Genomic DNA, 20,645 nt, shown 5'->3' with positions numbered 1-20,645 from the left:
TCCTTGTTGCAACTGAAGGTATGAAAGAATCAAATAGAAAAGGCCAACTCCTAGGGTCTTATCCACTGGAAAAGCTAATTTAGTAGGTCTGGGTGGGATATGCATTTAAAAAAGCAACTTACTGATTCTGTCGCAGGAAGTCTGAGAACACTATGTTAGAATTCTTGAAAATAAACCATCCTGGATAACCTCCCCAGGGGGATGACTCTTCCAGCAGACATGGGGTCCTCAGGAGCAAGGTCTCTGCCTGGTCATCTTCAGACCATGGCCCCAGAGTAAACACTACATGGAAAGACCCCCCACCCCCCACCCCCATCCAGGACAGCAGGCTAAGCAGTCATCTGGCTTGGCTAAAGGCTAAACGTAGGTGGGCAGTAACCTCCACCGAAAGAAATTATTTTGGAGTCAAGATGCAACTCTTTGAAGGTCCTTAATGAAACAGGTTAGGAAGGACTATGAGTAAGAGTAGCAGGAGAAATGTAAGAGGGGCAAGCGGGCAAGTGCTGAAGGTAAACACCTCAGTGTTGTTGCCTGTGGAACCTGCTAAAGGATCATGTAATTCAAGAGAGGAATGACATGCGGCTGCGTCCAGAAGGAAGAATGTAGCAATCAAAGCTGAGAAGCTGTACCAGGGTGGGTCAGCTATACTTCTGGGGAGGAAGAAAAAGAAATCTGGTCTTACAAACACCCATGGTGGGGGCTAGATCTTTGAGAGCATGAAGAAGAAAAAAGTGAGTAGTTTTTCCCATAAATTACCTAATACTCTTCATGTAGGACTTACAGACGCATAGTCCTGACTCATTAATCGATGTTCTCTGATTGCTGGGGTTCGATTTTTGAAGCTAGGAAAGTGGAGAAACTTTCATATTAACAAACTGTAGCTTAGTCATTTTAGTAGGTCAGGTAATAAAGTCCAGTCTGTTTTATTTCTAACCCAAATATTGCAAATATACAGAAAATTACCAGTACAAAGTTAAACACATCCAGATTTATTTACACAGTGCTGAAGAAATTTGAGTTTTATTTCCATTTTGTGGAATCTTATTCTGGGGTCTGGCTTTGTTGTGCAACTGACATAGGTCATTGAAACTTGATTATTCCACCTCACATGCAATTTTCTGTCCCAAGGGAACAGAAAACTTGGGTTTTTAGTGCACATGCAGTAATGATCTTAATACTGCTTTAGATTTGAGTAAGAAGGCTATCTGACAGCTTGGGGAGGAGGCAGAGAAGGTACAGAACCAAGAGGGACCACATGCTCAGACAGGGAACAGGAAACAAGAGAGGGATGGATACCAGGCACACATGGGGACCCTGAGCATATCTGTGCACGAGGATGAGGAAGGTACCATCAAAACCCTACCCTCCTCCCTAGACGTCCAAACACAGGAGGTGGGCAGAATCATCAGGAACGCTCAAGTCACGTGACCACAAACTGAGGGCATGCAGAGAATGAGAACTGCCTTAAGGATTTGGGCATATCATTAACATGTACACTATACAGTTTATACATGTATATATGTACACACACACACATATATATAGAAAGGTACAGATTAGTTTATGTTATTCTATATAAACAAGGATGCTTAAGAATGTACCGGTGTGAAAAAAAATGCACACAGTAAGTTGTTGAAGACAATTTCTAATTAGAGTTCTGATTCTTATTTGTTATAATGCAAAGTAACCAAGAAATCAACATATTCCTGCTATTTCAATCATCCTCCATGAGGGTGAGGCCTCAGCCCTCCTGGGGCAGGATGGTGTCCCTGATGCAACCTGAGCTGGGCAAACTGGTGGCAGATAGAACAGTCTGGCCTCCCTATCACTATCATGTGGAAATCTTAAACTTTGGTTTTTGTTTGAGAGACATGTAAGTCCATGTTTATCTATCTGCTTGAGGGAAGGTAGTAGCAAAGTTGAAAAGCAGAAGCTCTTCCTATTTTAGCAGTTCCAAGTATCCAGGTTAATGTGGGACAAGGGGGCGGTACCAACAGTGAGCAGGGTGAGCTCCAAGCCACTGCATACAGAAGCAGAGCTCTTTAAAGCTCTCCTAAGAGGAAACAAGAAACTCTCTACTGCAATCATTTGCTTAGAAAACAAAAACTGCCTGCCACGTGGGGTGGATGTGGATGGCCTTGCACCCCTCTATCCTTGTCCCATGGTGAAGGCCACGGGAGAACCAGCTGTGGTGGACAAAGCCAGTGGTGGCCAGCACATTACTGATCTGCCAGGGATGAAAGGCCAGCTTTGGCATGCAGAGGCCCAGAGGTAAACCTAAGAATGAGACAGACACCCTGGAAAGCCTATTCAGAGGCAGATGACAAATTCTAAAGCTTTAGTTACAGCTAATCTATTAAATCTCCTGAGCCCAGCCTAGAACTGCCACAGTCCTCCAAACACTTTCACTCTTCTAAGTGGCGTTCCCATTCGATGATCAGCTTAGGCGTATGCATCCCTGGTCTCAGGTCTCACTGAAAACCAAAAGCCCTCTTAAGTCCAAGACACCTGTCCACAGAGCATGAAAGATGGTGAGTTCACCACCTGGATTTCAGAGCTCAGGTCACTCTGGACAGTCTGCTATGTCCAACCTACCTTATGATGATGCTAACTTCTACTACTGAAACAATCCCTTTTGCTATTAAGCCTGACACTACACTTTATTTTCAGAGATAATGCTCCAACCTGACATCAGTAGGACAAATCAGAAATATTTTTTTCTTAGGAGCTATCATGGATCTATTAGGCTGTTTTCATCTTGGGCCAGGGACATACACTTGTGAGATGGGGAAGGCTGGCCAGCCAGGCTTGCTAGCAGTCCTCAAACCGACTAAGCTCTCCAGCCAGTCATGCGTGGGGGACAGGGAAACGGAGAGGGTAACTCATCAGTGGAGACTCCATTCCCACACTCTTGAACCACCGTGACCCTCAATGAGGTAAGGGGTGATTTCTAAACACATACTCAAGATTACCGTTACTTTTGCTTTCAGCCATGAAAAATTTCCTGTTTACTAAGGTGGCAAAAGAGCTCTCCATGCTGCTCTGAAAGAAAGGCCACTGACCTGTGCCCTGAAGAACTGCAAGACGTTTCTAAGAAAGCAGCCTGCTCCCACCTGGCAGCAAGAGCATCCATCAAAGTGCATGAGATCCGAAGACAATCACCATCACCACTCATGACTCACAGGGACCTGGACACCTTTTTACTCCATTTTTGTACCTCAGCTCCATCTCTAATGGGGATTACAAACCCTGTGTTGTTGTTTTTTTTAATCTCACAAGAATGCTGTGAGGTTCAAATGACACAATGCAAGTGAAAAAGTGCCATGAAAACTACCAAGTTCTACAGGAACCCCAGGTATCACTATCCCGAGTCTTACACGGTTAGAGAAGAGTATTAACTCTCTTACATGTGAAACTAATCAGAGAATTAGTTGGCACATCTACTTCGATGGGTGTGTGTGGGGAGAAGAGTGCGTGGTCTAAGTAGGTCTTCTCTGGGCGTCAAATTCACATGGGGCAGGAGGTGAGGGTGAATGGGATGAAAGCTGAGACTTCTCAGTCATTTGTGAGCTGGTGTATCTTTGGAATTACTTTCAATTTAAAAACCTTACAAAAGGAATGAGATTTTCCTAAAAAACTAGTGCTCTCTGGCTCTAACAAATATGAACTCTCTTCACAAAAATTGCCTTAACTTTATAGTTCCCTGACTTCCGTTAATCTTACTGCAGTTTCAGTTTCTCCAAAATTCTCCATCCACTCCCTCCCCTGCCTTCCCTACTGCTGTTAATCCATTCTGGTGAGAAGACAATTCACCCATCTGCTCACACATTCTGACCAAAGTTCATTTGGCACAGTTACTTTTTCCTGACTTTCTAGCCATAAAATGAACTAGCAGCAAAATGGCAGTTACCAAAGAATGTCCCCAGTCATAATTATTGGGAGAAACTGTGACCAGCACAGTAGGTGTGCGAAGACTGAAAACGTACTGCTATGTTCGAGTACAGCGAACAGTCGAGCTATGCTAAATGATGACAGCTTTCCATCACTGTCTGGCCACCCAGAAATCCACCTTGCTACGTTTTCTAATTTATGTCATTAAAAAAAAAGTCAAAGGGAACATTTTATTAAATTTAAAATAAGAACTTAATGTATCACACAAAACATCAATCTGCACTAGAAGTGTGTTTTTCAGTTGGTTTGGCTCAAAGTTTCAAGCCAACAGATTACTTGGCAAAGCTGGGGAAGTGGAGGGGTAAGGAGGAGAACTTGGTAACAAAACTGAATTTTTTTTTTAAAGCCTAAATCTGAAAACATGTCTAGTCATGGCTCCATGTAGAGCAGCAACCTAAGAGGAAGCGAATAAGCAGCCACTCTAATGATTCACGGATGAGTCGTCCTCAGAGGCTGTGCTGTGCATGCCACCAGCCACTCCAGTGAAGAGGTTGCTCAGCCTGGGTACCCAGCTTTGAGCCCCATCCTTGAGCAAGCCCACTGGCACACACATAAGGCATGGCTTGAAAGATCTTGGAAGAAGCAAGAATTTCTCCTTTAATAGGTGCTAAATCTAGTCAGTTCTCTGCTGTTCCCTTCTTCCTGCCCCAAGTTAAAAATATTGCCCTTTAAGTTTTCCTGATTTAGTGTCTTGGAAGCACATCTAAGTTAGTTGCCAAAGGGCAATTAACAAGGGTATTGCCTAATTAAACGGGGGAAAAGAAAAATCACTGTGGCCTACCGCTCTTGAAAGAAATAACAAAAAGCAGTGAACTGTGTGAGGAGCTGGTGCGCACTATTCTTGGAGTGGGGCTGGCCCCAGAGGGAGAGAGGCTGCCCAGGCTGTGCCAGTCATCGCAGCCTCTTTGCTCATCTCTGCAGCTGCTTCATGGTGCTGGCACTGTCCAGGGATGGCACCGAGGGCTTCACGAGAGTTGATGACAAAGCTGGCCGGTGCCCTGGGGTAGGCGCCACACAAAACATGCGACTGTGGGGTTAGTGAAAAGTTCCCTTCAATTCCATTTCATTTCCCTTAAAAACCAAAACCAAAAAGGGCCCATACCTTGCAAAAACACAGAACTCGTAAAGGTAAAGAATTACAAATTTCCCCTCTCTTCTCCGAGCCAATTGGCAAGAGTGTTTCGGGTCCCCACCCCACTACTTCTTCAGTGTAGGTCCTTTTGGCTTTGATGGGAGCAGCAGAAACAGAGCTGGGTCCTTCGCAATGGGAGATCTGTTTCCCTAAGTCGGAGCCACAGGGAGTGTAGGGGGTACTGCGGATCCATCATTCGTACTCAGTCCCAGCTCTTGTGAGGAGCTATTCCAGAAGGTCCTGAAGAAAAAGACATGGGCCATATTATTTACAGACAAAAAAAAATCCCTAATCCTTATTTTGAAAGCCATTATGTAGCTTCTGGGTTGGCCAAGTCTCAGTCATTAAGTTGCTGCTTCCAGCTTATACCCTCTGTTGCTTCAAACACACCTTGGTCATAAGTAAAAAAAGAATCGCTCTTTTAAAAACTTCTGCACCACCCCTCAAGAAGAAACAGTCTCACCTCATCTGAGTCATCATGATAACCGCTTTTGTGAGTGTGGGAGGCCGTATCCAAAGCATCCACACCATCCACACCATTAGCCTCTGCGTGCTGCTGGAGCACCGAGTATCGATGCACCAGGAACCTGGGGGTGGAAACTGCTGTCAACTCTCAGGTGGTGAGGAAGAATGCATTTCTTATAGGGCTGTGGACTTTCCAAGTTTTACACACTCATGGAATGAGTCACACATACAAGAAGCACAGCCTATAGTTGGCATATGAAAAATGGAAGGAAAGATTTGAGTCTGATGTTTCAGTAACGTCACTTCAACTAGTCAGTTTTGGCCAGCTGCAGGCTCTGCCCTTGGCTGACTTGTGGGTTTGACTAATTCTGGTTCCTTACCTTCCACCACAGACGTATTTCTTCACAATGAGCACTCCTGCTATGACTGTGACCAGCATCAATCCCACAGTGGCCAGGATAATTGGAACAGAATTTGATTTGGAATTCTTGATAAATTAAAACACAAAGACACAATCAATTTTGGGCGTGCATATTCCAGGACTGAATTCAAACAGGCTGCTCAATTTCTCATTTCTCTGTTCAACGATCTGCAGTCTCTAGGCACCTAATGATGAAATGTTCCCAAACCCCTCAAGATGACCATCTCAGTGCTACCAGGAGAATACCACAGCTGGCAGAGGGTAATCGAAACTTGAGCTGCCTTGAAGCTGTCAGAATAGTGCAAACTCAGGGGCTTCAACGAGTCAAAGTTACACTGGAAGCTATGGTAATTACCTAGATCAAATATAATTGTGGCTGTTCCCCGTGACCACTGATTCTAAGTCTTGGCGCTTTTAAGGGTGAAGCAGAGAAGGAGACCGTGACAGTAAGTGGGTGAATGAATCTAGCATAGGGCCATCACCTGGGGAGGAGCTGTGCCAATGCTATGTCAGGCAGGCCCTCCCATGATACCAAGATTCGTTTTTTAAAGTTTTCGTATGTTGTTATAAATAAGCTTTGTCATATCGTTGTTTGAGTGTGACCTACCTGCTTCTGGGTGGGAGATAGGGAGTGTGTGTTTTCAGTGTATCCCAGAGGAGGCGGAGCTGGATTCTGGGACAAGCTGTGTCCCTGTGGGCGGGAGTCCTGTGCAATCACACACACAAACACTCTGAGGACAGCCACCAGGAGTGCAGGGCAGTGATGCAGAGAAGCAGGAGCTTGCCCCCAACAAGTACACACACCCACACACTCCTCTCCCCCTGCCTTCTTCCACCCCATCAGGCCCTCAGTCCTGAGAAGGTTAGACAGGAGGGACTGCAGACAGCCCATCTCTCAATTTCCAGATTAGGAACCTGGGGTCCACAGTCTTCTGTTCCCAGTCATACCGCTGGGCCAGTGCTTCTTTATCAAGAGGGTTCCTCTTACCAGATCCCCATATCCTGGCCAGACAGTTCAGTGCTACAGATCTGGAATCAGCCCCCAAACTTGCTTCTAAAGCAAAACCAGCCACTTATTACTGCGGTGCAGGTTTTCCTTATGAACATACCTGACATACTCGGCAGAGAGATCCCCACTAATTAGGGTCTCATGCCCTTCCCTTCCACATGTGCAAAACCCCAGCCCTTGATGGCAGGACTTGTTGAGTGTTTTTTCTAAGTGACTCTGAGCCTCAGAATTTTTCTCAACCCTAAGCTTCTAAGACTTGGATAAATACTGAGCACCATTTTCCCTCCCCCAAAAAAGTTTTCAGTAGATGAGCTTATTGTTGGCTTAAGTGACCATCCTTCCATCCTAACAGTTTCCTGTGCAACGGGAAACCTGACATAAGTGGTCTGGCCACTTGTATTAGGTGATAAAGTTCTCGACACACTGCAACTTTGACCTTCCTGGCAGAACTCAAAACCCCACTTGTATCTACACTAGATCTACTTTAACACACCTGCTTTTCTGGACTCAAAAAGTTGCTTGTGCATTTCTTTTTCAAGTCTTTCACTTCTCGAACTGGATTCACGCCACCCTGGCATTTGTCTCCTGGGATTTTCCGGTACCTGAGGGGCAGAGAAAAGGTGTTGACAGAATACAAGGATGCACTTCTGGATTCTTGCTCACTTCCTGAAAACAAGATTTGAAAAGCTGCAGAAAAACTTCTGGTCCTTACACCGTCTTTCAGGGCTTGGGGGAGATCCACAGGGGTGTTGGGGGGATGTTCTGTGTAGTTTCGGTCCTTGGACAGACCACACATCCCTTGCCATGCTGCATGACATGCCGACTTTCTGCCCTATGAGACTGCCGGGGAAAGCCCATCAGTACGCAGTATAGATACAGGGGAGGGGAGAGTTATCAGGGGAGTCGGCAGTCAGGCTCCTGCTCCTCTAGAATGGCACTCTCTGCTACGGTGACTATTTACTTTTAAATTAATCAAAATTACTTCAGTTCCTCACTGTAGTGTCAACAGCCACAGAGGGCTAGGGGCCACAGCAGGTCACAGAGCATTTACCCCATCACAGGAGGCTCTACCGGACAGTGATTTTCTAGACTCTCTCAAGTACTCGGAAGTGCGTGGAGGGCAATTTCTCCCTGCACAGGGGAAACGCAGGCCCGACACGGGAGGAGCGGCCGCCTCACCCGCTTGTCGTCAGGTGCTCTTCTCTTCCATACAAACAAAACTCGAGGTCGTGGCCCTTCAGTTCTGGCTGTTCCACACATTTGGAGTCATTTTCTGGACGGAAGTAGCCAAAATCACTGTAAGAATCAGCAAAGAATGTATCTTTCGAAGTTGCTGAAAGGAGGCAAATAGCAGTGAAGGCTTTATGTGGGGCAGAGGATGGTTAATATTCCAGGCGTGGGTTGCCAGAAAGCAGCTAAGGAAGTCTGTGACATATAAAGAGGTCTCTTTAGGAACAAAAGCACACAGACAGGGCTTAACTGGCAGGGGGTGCGGGGGGGAATGGCTTATAGATTGGGCCTGGTGGACTGAGGACTCAGTAGCTAGGAGTTCCACATAGACAGCTCACGCTCAGGGAAGGGAAAGCGTGCAGTCTATAGGGGGTGGGGATACACGTAACTAAGACACAGAGAAACAGTGTGTCAGCCACAGACCTAAACGCATGGACACTTAGCAGTTCTTCCATCTCCAAATAACTCATTATGTCATACCCATGAGAGTGTTTATCAAACCTTTCCTGCCTTCCCCACATCTGTGTCCCTCTCAGCTTCTTAGATGGTACCTGATGCCAATGTGAATGCCCATCCCTGCCCTCCATCCCATCCCATCTCTCCATAGTGCTCTGCTTTCCCCAAAGAAAGGACATGCAGGGCCTTGGCACCTCGTGCCCCTAGGTGGGGGCTTGCTGCATGGACAGCGTGGAGGGGCCGCCAGTCCCCTCACCCGGCCGCTTCTCCTTAGCCTGCACCTGTCGTCTTCCTTCACCACCCTCTCTTCCTTATTGGCCAACTTTCTCTTCTACTTGTTCTGTTTTACTCATTTACTTTTTATTCTCTGCATCTTGGCTTGAACCCCCCGCTGCAGCCTTGAAAATGAATGAATGTGCCCCCGCAGGCCCACCAGTCACCCAGCCTTGGGGGCTTCTCTGTCTTGTCCACTTTGGCCCCTGGCACACCGCTGTGCCACACCCGCTGCACCCCGAGAGCTGCACTCATCTGTTTCTCTGGCCACTGTTGGCTCTGCTCTCTTCCTAACACGCAGGTGCAGACGTTGTCCAAGATTCTATCATTCATTCTCTTACTCTGTATCTGCTCTCCCTTCGTGAGCTTAACTACTGGCTGCAACTGAACTTCCAGGTTTGGACTTCCCTGGTGGTGCAGTGGAGAGGAACCCACCTGCCAACGCAGGGGACATGGGTTTGATCCCTGTCTGGGAAGAGTCCACATGCCTTGGACCCACTAAGCCTGGGAGCCACAACTACTGAGCCTGTGCTCCGCAACAACAGAAGCCACCTCAGTGAGAAGCCCGCAGACTGTAATGGAGAGTAGCCCCTGCTCGTCACAACTGGAGAGAGCCTGTGCACAGCAACTAAGACCCAGCTCAGCCAAAAATACAAATAAATAAACATTTTTAAAAATTAATAAATAAAACTTCCAGGTTCTACCTCTCTTGAGCTCTAATCCTACATTTCCAAATACTTGCTGAACACTGCCACATAAATCTGTTGACAGAACCTCAAAGAAACAAAAATGTTCAAAATGTATCATGTTTCCTCCTTTGCGCTGGCCTCTCCTGTCATTTCTTTACGTTTGTCCAGGGCGCTATCTTCCTGAGCACCCCCATCTGGACGCCCTCATTTCTTTCCTGTGACAGCCACGGCTTCCCCTCACAGCCTATCTTCCGGCATACTCTTTCTTTTTGAAAATTATTTATTTATTTTGGGCTGCCCCGGATCTTTGTTGCGGCAGGTGGGCTATGTCTAGTCGCGGCAAACAGGGGCTCCTGTCTGTTGTAACGTACGGCTCCTCACTGAGGCGGCTTCTCTCGTGGAGCTTGGCTCTAGGCGCCAAGGGCTTCAGTGGCTGCAGCATGTGGGCTTGGCAGTTGTGGTGCACAGGCTTAGCTGCTCTGGGGCATGAGGGATCTTCCCAGACCAGGGATTGAACCCATGCCTCCTGCATTGGTAGGTGGATTCTTCTCCACTGAGCCATCAGGGAAGCCCCAGCACAACCTTCCTGATCGTGCTGTCGGGGGCCTACGCTCACATCAGTCCACTGGCTTTAATGATCTGCTTCCTTCCAGATGCACAGATCAAATCTTATAGCTCATCGGGGCTCAGCTCAGATGCCACCACCTCTACAAAGCCTCTCTGATCCAACTCCTTTTAGGTCTGGATGGAAGAATCTCTCCCTTCTCTAAATCCATAAGGTACTTACCACTTTCTCTTTTCAAACATAATCATGTAACTCTTACCAGAAGAGTCTGTAGTAAAATGTCTGTTCTCACTTTTGCACTACCCTGTGTGTAACAAATATTCAAGGAATATTTGGTAAATATATAGATGCTGCTTGGACTTCAGGTTTTCTGACAAATACTGAAGGGAGGGGGTAGGAAGAACAAGAGAAGACATCATGCCTCAAATAGCAAGGAGAAATTTCTGGCAAAAAATTTGTGTGTTCAATCCAAAATTCCAGGGACCACACTCTCCCCACTCACAAAGTATACATTCCTCAGGCACGTGGGGTGTGTGTTCAGGCTCTGGGGTAGAACTAACTGCCGGGTTCACATCCCAGCTCTGTCACGTGACAGCAAGTTAGTCATGACCCCCTGTACCTTTGTTTCTCCCTTTGTGAAATGTAAATAACCACAGCACCTATCTCAAGTGGCTGCTGAGGAGAAGTGTAAGTTGCTTAGAACAGTGCCTGGCACAGAGGCAATGTTTAAAAACGTGAGCTGCAAAAAAAAAGATAAAATAAAAAAAAAATAAAAACGTGAGCTGCTGTCATCATGACTATGTGATTATCAAATACAATATGTGCTCAGGGAGTCTAGATTTTAATGGTGGAATCTAATCTGTACCTAAGAATTAAAATATAGTGAGGGCTGTAAAAACATAGTGAGTGCAGTGGGAGCCTAGATGAGGAAAAACTGGGGAAGGCTTTAGGGAGGCAACATCTGAGCTAAAGCATTAAAGGCCAAGGAGGAATTCACCAGGCTTGGGGGGTCAAGCAGCAAATGTGGAAAGACCTTCCAGGCAGGAGCAGCAGCATACACAGTGGCATGGAGCTCTGAAGCCGCAGAGCAAGTTTGGAAAACAGAAGTAGTTCAGGTGACTGAGTCAGCCTGTGTGCCATTAAGGGTGAGAGAGCCCTTCAGAGTCTGACAGTATCCACAAACTCCAGCCCTATTATAATATCCAAGTGACCTGAGTGCCATTTTCCCTTGTAGAAATAGAGAAGGGAGGACCCCTGGCCATTCCACATACAGATGTGAACACCACAGGAGGAAACACACTGGGTCAGACTGGGTTTTGTTCAGTCCCATACTCCTGTCACCTACAGTTCGGGGGAATACACTGTAGGAGCATAGGACTGCTATCTTCTTGTCTTCTTTTCCAAATCCACTTCTACCTCCCTGACAGCATCTTCTGCAGCTAACACGTTCCATAAGATTATTACCTGTGATGTGAAGCAGTTCCTCTTATTTGCCCTAAGCTAGGCTACCAAGGGACTCCCTTGCCCCTGTACAATCAACTAACCCTGTGCCAGCCACGAAACTAATCCTTAAGCCTGGATGGTTCTGAACTCTAGGGGTCCACCATGATGGCTCCTGAGCCTTGACGGGATATAGAGACCAAACATTCTGATGTCATCTCCTCTCTCAGGACAGAGCCACACTCTCTCTGCCTTCAGTTCTGCAGACAACCCCAAAGCTAGCCCTACCTGCTGAACCCAGGCAATCAGGCTGTTTGCTAAAGCCCAGTTTCCTCTAAGCTCTCAGCTCCTGCCCTCTTCGCTTGGTGCTTCTGTCCTATCGCCTTCTCTCTCTACCTTCTTACTCTCATCCTCATTCTACACTCCTCTCCTCCCTCACACAGGTAAGTTAGGATTTCAGGGGTTGTTGCTGGTCCTGCACAATGATTAATGGTCTGATACAATAATGTTATTTGTCCAGTTACTAACAATTCTGCTTCCCTTCCTCTGTGCTTCAATTTCCTTGAGGAAAGAAGAAGCAACAGTTTTCCACTCTTGAGGAAAAAAGGGAAAAAAAGGACTGAAATAATTTTCAACTGTCTTTTGCCTCCTCCAGCACAGGAAGTGGCTGCCAGGGATCTGAGGGGTGCGGATACCAGAGGAAGTCCTCCAGGGAGCAGGGACAGACGGACGGCTGCTTGGTCACAACATAGTTTCGACCATTCTGACAGACAGATGACTTGCGTAGCCGGAGGTATTGTTCTTTATAGCCTAAAATGCAGCCATCTCCATAATCTCCAGGGTCTGTAGAGTGAGCCAGCCAGATGGTATAGTCCTTCTCTTCACCTAAAAGAAAGACAGGCTCTTCAGGAAACTACTGAATCCACCCATGTGAGACAGCTGCCAGGCAACAGAAAGAAAGGAGAGGAAAAGTACAGATGTCTGACTTAACCTATTGTTTCGCTTTGCAACTGCAAAAGAAAGTTGCATTAGTGGGAGCCTACTAGCGATTGGCCTTTCCTCAAGCCAAGGGAGGAGTCTTTGCAGTTCATAGCCCATTTGAGTTTTAGGAAAAACCTTGTGCAGCAGGAAGGTGGATGGAGAACCTCTAAAGTTACTTCCAGACTGAGAGGCTGCTGTCTTTAAGTCTTGTACACTTGTGCTCTCGGTCAGGAGCTGTCAGAGATAAGCAACCAGATGTTTGTCTTTAGGGCAAGACGCCAATTAACCAAAAGTAAGGGTTTAGTTGTACTATGGGTGAGTATGCTTTGAAAGGAAGGGGAAACATTCTCTTTCTATCTAGTATTTGTGCTGATGAAGCAAGCACAAACATTCTCTAGTCTTTTAACTCTTGTTGACTGGCTTTCAAATGAAGACTGCTGATGACAGTCAACCTGGCTCAGTGTGTCATATCATCCACTCCGGGAAAAATGACTCAAAGGCTGTGGCCTAAAGACTGTGGATTAGGCTTTTATCCTTTGGGATATGAAGACTAGCACCCAGCCTGTTAAAGAGCAGTGCTTAACCAATCTTTTAATGATGTTAAACTTCAGGGATAACTAGAAGCTGCCTGCATCTGCAGAGGGGAAAACTCATAAGCCAGCTCTTTTACAGTCTATTTAACGAATTTAGATTATAATGACTCTCTGGTTTTAAATCATTAAAACATCTTGTAGAAAAGGTCCAAACTAAGTGCTTCTACTTCCTGCAGGAGTCACTAAATTAACATGCTAAGAAATGGGCCCCTAACACAGTCTAAAAAAGTCAGGACCAAAATTTAACCCAAGCATCTTGAAACTTTATATCTTCTTTCATATTATGCCAAGCAATCACGGGTCACAGGTGGTCACTTTTTGTCCAGTTTTTCTTTTATCCTTCTTATTTTCAATGCAGTGTCAGCATCTTTAGTACTGGGGGTCTGGGTTTGCTTGTGATTCTTTAGGAATACCGCAAAATGAATTTTTAAACTCCTTCTCTGAAGCCATTTTCTGGGTCTTTAACATGTCTTCCAGTTTGAAGTCACAGCATTCAGAAATGGTCAGTGTGGGCTTCTTGCCTGCTCAGGAGCCAGTCCAGAGTCTCAGTTGTGACTGACATTCAAGCCAAACTCTTTGCATGAAAACTTCCTTACTTCAACATTTTAATAAATGACATAATCAATTAGATGTAACACATTTTCCTCTAAAGTTTCCTCTTTATAGTTCTGCTGTAACCAGCAGTGAAAAACCCTGAAGTCTTATGAAATAATTTTAGACAAACATAAACATGCATTATCCTTACAAGCAGAAAAAAACTTTCAGAAAATGCTACAGAGATGTAAAGTGCAAAACTAACCTCTTCTAGATATCCACATGCGGCTGGTGTGAATTGAGATTTACAGTAAGGGTGAGTGTAAAATACGCATCAGATTTAGAGGACTCAGAAGAAAAAGAATATAACAGATGGCCAAAAAAGCACATGAAAAGATGCTCAACATCATTAATTATCAGAGAATCAAAACTACAATGAGGTATCACTTCACACCAGTCAGAATGGCCATCATCAAAAAAATCTACAAACAATAAATACTGGAGAGGGTGTTGAGAAAAGAAAACCCTCCTGCACTGTGGGTGGGAATGTAAATTGGTGTAGCCACTATGGAGAATGGAATGGAGGTTCCTTAAAAGACTACAAATAGAACTACATGTGATTCTGCAATTTCATTCCTGGGCATATAACCAGAGAAAACCATAATCTAAAAGGATACAGGTAACCCTACGCTCACAGGGGCATACTGCAGTTCATACTGCAGCACCATTTATAACAGCCAAGACGTAAAAATAAAAGCGTCAACAGAGGAATGGATAGATGCTGTGGTACGTATGTACCGTGCTGTCCGCAGTGTGTGTGTATGATACGGCACATCACACGTAAACGGAAGATGTGGTGCACATAAACTATGACGTATTACTCAGCCACAAAAAAGAATGAAATGATGCCATCTGCAGTGACATGGATGGGCCTAGAGATTGCCATACTGAGTGAAGTAAGTCAGACAAAGGTCAACATCTTATGATATCACTTATATGTGGAATCTAAAAAGAGGTACAATGAACTTATTTACAAATAGAAATATCCACAGATATAGAAAAGAAACTTATGGTTACAGGGAGAAACTGGGGAGAGCGATGAATTGGGAGACTGGGATTGACATATATACACTACCTATATATAAAATAGGTAACTAATAAGGACCTACTGTAGCACACAGGGAACTCTACTCAGTACTCAGCTTACAGAGGAAAAGAGTCTAAAATCGAGTGGGTATCCATATATGTATAACTGATTCACTATGTTGTATAGTGAAACTAATACAACATTATAAATCAACTATACTCCAATATTTTTTTAAAAAATCTTTAAAAAAAGAGTGTAAAGTATTTCACTAATAATTATAAAATATTGTTTTACATGTTAAAATGATAATATTTTAGATATACTGAAATAACTATATTATTAAAATGAATTTTGCCTCTTACTTGTATAATGTAGCTAGCGGACAGAATAATTTAAATTATATACGTTGCTCTCATGATATTTCTCTTGGACAGTGCTAATCCAAACAGGGAAGTGCTTTTCTGGTACCATTTCACTGCCTGCTCACCCACGTGGAGCATCCTTCAATCCTCTTTCATATACATGATTTTCTTATTCCAGTTAGAAGAAACTGAACTGGATGGGTTATTTAGGAAAATGGGTTTACAAGTTTCTGACAGAAAAGGTCAAAGAAGACACTCACAGTTCCTTTCGAGGATGTCTTTAAAGTCGACGGTGTAGGAGACCCACTGGCGAGCCAGGAAGGACTCTGTGAAGCCCCAGACGCTGATGTTCATGGACCTGGCTCCGGGCTCTGAAGCCAGGCCCGTAAAGTAGATAGGCTCCCTGGTGAACGTGTAGGTTTGCCAGCACTGGCCCTCGTCTGTGGAGAACCTGAAACCACAGTTAGAGGGAGACCGTGACAAAGGACCAGCATCGACCGGAGTATCAGGAAATCGCTCCAGCTGTTTCCATCCCCAATCAGAGAACTCTCATATTTAGGTGACGGCTTACCGACTGACAATTATGTTAATTTCTAATGCCTGCAGTTCACAAGGAAATGGGATTCACTCAAACAGTATGGAAGAAAATGCATTTATAAAAATTCTTCCAAGGGCAAGAAAGAATAGTGACCCATATAAGAATGGGCTTCTGAATCAATAAACAGAAATTATACAATAAGAACTTGTACTTAAGGAGTCATTTCCCATCCAGAGTGCTTCAATGCATCCATAATATTCTTGTAGTAAGAAAGAAGAACATTTTTTTTAAGTGATTAAAAATGTTAGCTAGCAGAGTCAGAGGAAAAACACAAAGCCATTTAATTTGAGTTGCTCTGAATGCAACCCCTTCAAGCACCTCCCCTGCAGCTCTGCAGAATGCCTACATCTGAATCAGGGTCCGGAACTTCCCCACAAACTGAAAAACGTCCCGGGGTAGCCCTCTGGGCAGTGTGGGTGGAGCTGAGCTCATGCATACTTAATCACATTGATCGGATGGCTGCTGTGCTCAATGGCTACGATGATGCCTCCAGAATCCAGGATGGTGTAATAGTGGGGTCCTTCCAGCATCTTCATCCAGGAGTAACCCCCGTCATCTGAGATGTACACATCTGGGACCATCACGGAGATGGCATCCCCCACGCTACCTACAACACAGCCCACCATCTCATCAGCACACATCAGCAGTGAAACAGAGAGGATTCACTGTCACAAGAAGAATTCTGAATGAGTTTATTCAGATTATTTCCCATCAGGCCTCTTGGAAGAAAAAAAATAGGCCATGACAGTTTGGTAAAGGAAGAGGTCATGCTGCTGCTCTCTGATAGGAGTCCATGAAAAACCCAAGAAATTCTTGGGTTTATCTTGCAAGAAATTCTGCAAAGGGTGGTAAAAGCCACAGATGGTGGTTTTCTTACAGGGTTCAGTGCTATGACTGAGCTTCAATGTGCTCAACTAGTTCTTCCCACAGAGGTGAGGGAGGGCTGCTTACCATGGGCAATGACTATGCCAACAGCATTAGGCTCTGACAGTGGGGCCATTGGAACGTTTAGTTTCTGAGAGATGCTATAGGAAGCATGGATATGAAGGCTGCACTGTAGAAAGAAACCAAAGCTTACATTAAAACCAAAGGTGTAAATTTTTTTATTCATCTCACAGAGTCTTCTAATAATAAGGCTTTTTAACTTAATAACCCAGACTTCAGTGGGATACTCTTCTTTTTAAAATTGTGGTTAAAATAACATACCATAAAATTTACGTTTTAAAGGGTGCAGTTCAGTAGCGTTAAGGACATTCACACTGTTGTGCAGCCATCACCATAATTCATCTCTGAGACTTCCACGTCTTGCAAAACTGAAACTTCTGTGTCCATTAAACCATAACTGCCTATTCCCCCTTTCCCAGACCCTGGTATTCCCAGACCCTGACACCACTCTACTTTCTCTATAAATGTGATTATTAAATTATTATTAAATGCATTATGCATTTAAGAAGCAAGAATATCCCACTGAGCCTATAATTCAATAACAAAAAAACAAATAACCCACATTAAAAATGGGCAAAGGACTTGAAAAGACATTTCTCTAAAGAAAATGAGAGGCTTCCCAACTTGATGACTGCCTGCCGTATTTCAGATACTGAACAAGATGTGGTGGTGATTTGAAATAAGACCCAGTCCTGTCTTTAAGAAACATTTCTTAGAAATTAGTTGAGTTATAAAGCAGGATGGCAATCCCTTAAAGGATGCTTTAAAAGAGGTTCGGGAGACTTCCCCGGTGGTCCAGTGGTTAAGACCCTACTTTCCAATGCAGGGAGTAAGGGTTTGATTCCTGGTCAGGGAACTAAGGTATGGGAACTAAGGTCCCACATGCCACAGGGTGTTGCCAAAAAAATTACAAAAAATAAACAAGTAAACAAAGAGGTTCAAATTGGTTAAAATGTTAATTTTATGCCATGTGCAATTTTATTGCAGTAAAAAAAGCTTCATGTAAACTGCTGATGAAATGAAGAGCAATGATTAGTTCTAACTAACCAGTCCATCCTAAAGGAGATCAGTCCTGAGTGTTCACTGGAAGGACTGATGTTGAAGCTGAAACTCCAATACTTTGGCCACCTGATGAGAAGAGCTGGCTCATTTGAAAAGACCCTGATGCTGGGAAAGACTGAGGGCAGGAGGAGAAAGGGACGACAGAGGATGAGATGGTTGGATGGCATCACCAACTCAATGGACATGAGTTTGGGTAAACTCTGGGAATTGGTGATGGACAGGGAGGCCTGGGGTGCTGCAGTCCATGAGGTCATAAAGAGTTGGGCAGGACTGAGTAACTGAACTGAACTGAAGGACGGTCAGGATTTCCACTAACCCTAATGAACTGGGGGGAGGGGAGACAGGGACGCCCTCCCCAGGAATAACACGGGCTAGAGGCACATGCAGGGTGTTCAGGGAGCAGCACAGTTACAACAAGGGGTGTGTCGGTGACAACGACAATGAAATGGGCAACAACAATGAAAAGGCAGAAGAGAACCTGCCAGGGGAGGAGAGGACCTTCATTCACCAGATCATGGGCAAAAGAGAGCCACGAAGGGTGCTAGGGAGAGAGAGGCACAGCAGCATGAGGGTGGCAAGGTAAGTAAGGAGGCCACTGCGCCTGTGCCTGTGCCTGAGGCGGGAGGGGCAGGAGCAGGGCAAGGCTAGGGTGGAGGGGTGGGAAGGGGAGCAGGAGGCGAGAGACTCCACAATAGTCATGAAGAAACACAAGGGAGAGAGTGTGATGGGAATGGTGTGGGTACATTTATCTCCCACTGGTTGAGTCTCTTAAAACAGAAAGCCCAGTCAGGACAGCAGAGTACACACCAGCTGTAGGTAGGTACTCAGAAGAGAGCCTGGAATTACCAATGCTGTCACTTTTAAAGGAAACTCCCAGGGTTCTGCTAAGCTCCTCTCAAATTCTCTAAAAGAATCAGACACAAAGCTTGCTTTTTTTCTTTCCTGTCAAGACCTGTCACTCATGGAACCTGGATCTCCTGCAGCAATGCCTTTGAATCTCTAGTTTGTGGCCTTTCCTCAGAGGGCTCAGCTCTTGAATCCACATGTTAGACCAGGTCACCACCTACATCCACAGGCCATGTGGAGCCCTGGTGGATGGGAAGAGAGGCCAAGTTCTCCTCCATTTGTTCCTGGCAAGTACAGCTTTGCACTGCTCATGAATGGCTGGTCAATGGCTTTCTGTAGAGTTGCTGAAGTCTCATAGCTGCCATCATGACTCCTAACTAATCACTGGCCCATCTGACCACTCTGTGTTCATTCAGCAATTTAGTATAACACACACTGTTAGCACAAATTGCAGGTCAAGAGGCAACAGTTAGAACTGGACATGGAACAACAGACTGGTTCCAAACCAGGAAAGGAGTATGTCAAAACTGTATATTGTCACCCTGCTTATTTAACTTAAATGCAGAGTACATCATGCAAAATGCTGGGCTGGATGAAACACAAGCTGAAATCCAGATTGCTGGGAGAACTATCAATAACCTCAGATATGCAGATGACACCACCTTTACGGCAGAAAGGGAAGAAAAACTAAAGAGCCTCTTGATGAAGGTGAAAGAAAGGAGTGATAAAGCTGGCTTAAAACTCAACATTCAGAAAACTAAGATCATGGCATCCAGTCCCATCACTTCATGGCAAATAGATGGGGAAACAATGGAAACGGTGAGAGACTTTATTTTTGGGGGCTCTAAAATCACTGCAGATGGTGACTGCAATCATAAAGACGCTTGCTCCTTGGAAGAAAAGCTATGACGAACCTGGACAGCATGTTAAAAAGCAGAGACATTATTTTGCTAACAAAGGTCCGTCTAGTCAAAGCTATGGTTTTTCCAGTAGTCATGTATGGATCTGATTATGGATGTGAGAGTTGGATTGTAAAGAAAGCTTAGTGCCAAAGAACTGGTGCTTCTGAACTGTGGTGTTGGAGAAGACTCTTGAGAGTCCCTTGGACTGCAAGGAGATCCAACCAGTCAATCCTAAAGGAAATCAGTCCTGAATAGTCATTGGAAGGACTGATGCTGAAGTTCAAACTCCAATAATTTAGCCACCTGATGCAAAGAACTGACTCACTGGAAAAGACCCTGATGCTGGGAAAGATTGAAGGCGACAGGAGAAGGGGACGACAAAGGTTGAAATGGTTGGATGGCATCACCAACTTGATAGACATGAGTTTGAGTAAGCTCTGGGAGTTGCTGATGGACAGGGAAGCCTGGTATGCTGCAGTCCATGGGGTCGCAAAGAGTCGGACATGACTGAACACCTGAACTAAACTGACTGAAATTGTTAGCCTTCAATTTTGGTTTTCTTTAAAGACAAATAAAGCGTAATATTTTAGTCTTTCTTCACAGTTCAAATTTCTTACATCCTAGTTAATTTCAACCTCCCTCATTTCCCAGTTTTCCACTGTTAGCTGTGGACCCTCAGCAAGTACAAACTTCATTATTCAAAAGCCTGGCACTAATGAGAGCAGAACAGAATGGCTGCTTTGCTCCAAATACATATGACAGTAGGAGTAAGACAAACCTCATTCTTATTTTTTGCAGTAGCATCGCATTCACTGTTCTCAGGCTTCCTCAGGTGCTTCCACCTTCCTCCTTGGTCAAAAGTGATCATAGTCTGGATAGAATTATCTGAATAGGAAAAGGATGACATCAATCTTGATATATTGATTAGGAAGCACCCTAATCAGTTCAGTTTATCATTGTATAACTCTCTAACAGAGATTAGGTAATACCACTAGAACCCTGGAGTCCCACAAGACGTTGACAGCCTGTGAAATGGGTCAATACTGGTGAGTATGATACTTGAAAGAGGCTTCCCACCTGGACAGGGATTCTGATTCCAGAAAT

The 20,645-nt window shown here is 44.8% G+C and overlaps 1 protein-coding gene across 3 annotated transcripts in view; it reads right to left on the bottom strand.

Annotated features, from left to right (window-relative positions):
• Positions 1 to 973: 973 nt before the first annotated feature.
• The window catches only part of SORT1 (sortilin 1), a 66,857-nt gene continuing 47,185 nt past the window's right edge, over positions 974 to 20,645 (bottom strand). For 2 of the 3 annotated variants that reach the window (XM_052637814.1, XM_052637815.1), the window contains exons 11-20: positions 20,320 to 20,426; positions 16,738 to 16,840; positions 16,225 to 16,393; positions 15,449 to 15,639; positions 12,327 to 12,516; positions 8,158 to 8,274; positions 7,472 to 7,580; positions 5,929 to 6,035; positions 5,547 to 5,670; positions 974 to 5,323 (exon numbers count right to left, since the gene is read on the bottom strand). In XM_052637814.1, the coding sequence (XP_052493774.1) occupies positions 5,309 to 5,323; positions 5,547 to 5,670; positions 5,929 to 6,035; positions 7,472 to 7,580; positions 8,158 to 8,274; positions 12,327 to 12,516; positions 15,449 to 15,639; positions 16,225 to 16,393; positions 16,738 to 16,840; positions 20,320 to 20,426 (1,232 nt within the window). In that variant the 3' untranslated portion in view covers positions 974 to 5,308. Of the gene's footprint in view, positions 5,324 to 5,546; positions 5,671 to 5,928; positions 6,036 to 6,576; positions 6,676 to 7,471; positions 7,581 to 8,157; positions 8,275 to 12,326; positions 12,517 to 15,448; positions 15,640 to 16,224; positions 16,394 to 16,737; positions 16,841 to 20,319; positions 20,427 to 20,645 lie in introns of all 3 variants that reach the window. The other variant, XM_052637813.1, reaches the window with a different exon arrangement.

The sequence above is a fragment of the Budorcas taxicolor genome, chromosome 3 (assembly GCF_023091745.1).
Source record: "Budorcas taxicolor isolate Tak-1 chromosome 3, Takin1.1, whole genome shotgun sequence".
NCBI lineage: Eukaryota > Metazoa > Chordata > Mammalia > Artiodactyla > Bovidae > Budorcas > Budorcas taxicolor.
This window is presented reverse-complemented; position numbering and strand designations above follow the sequence as displayed.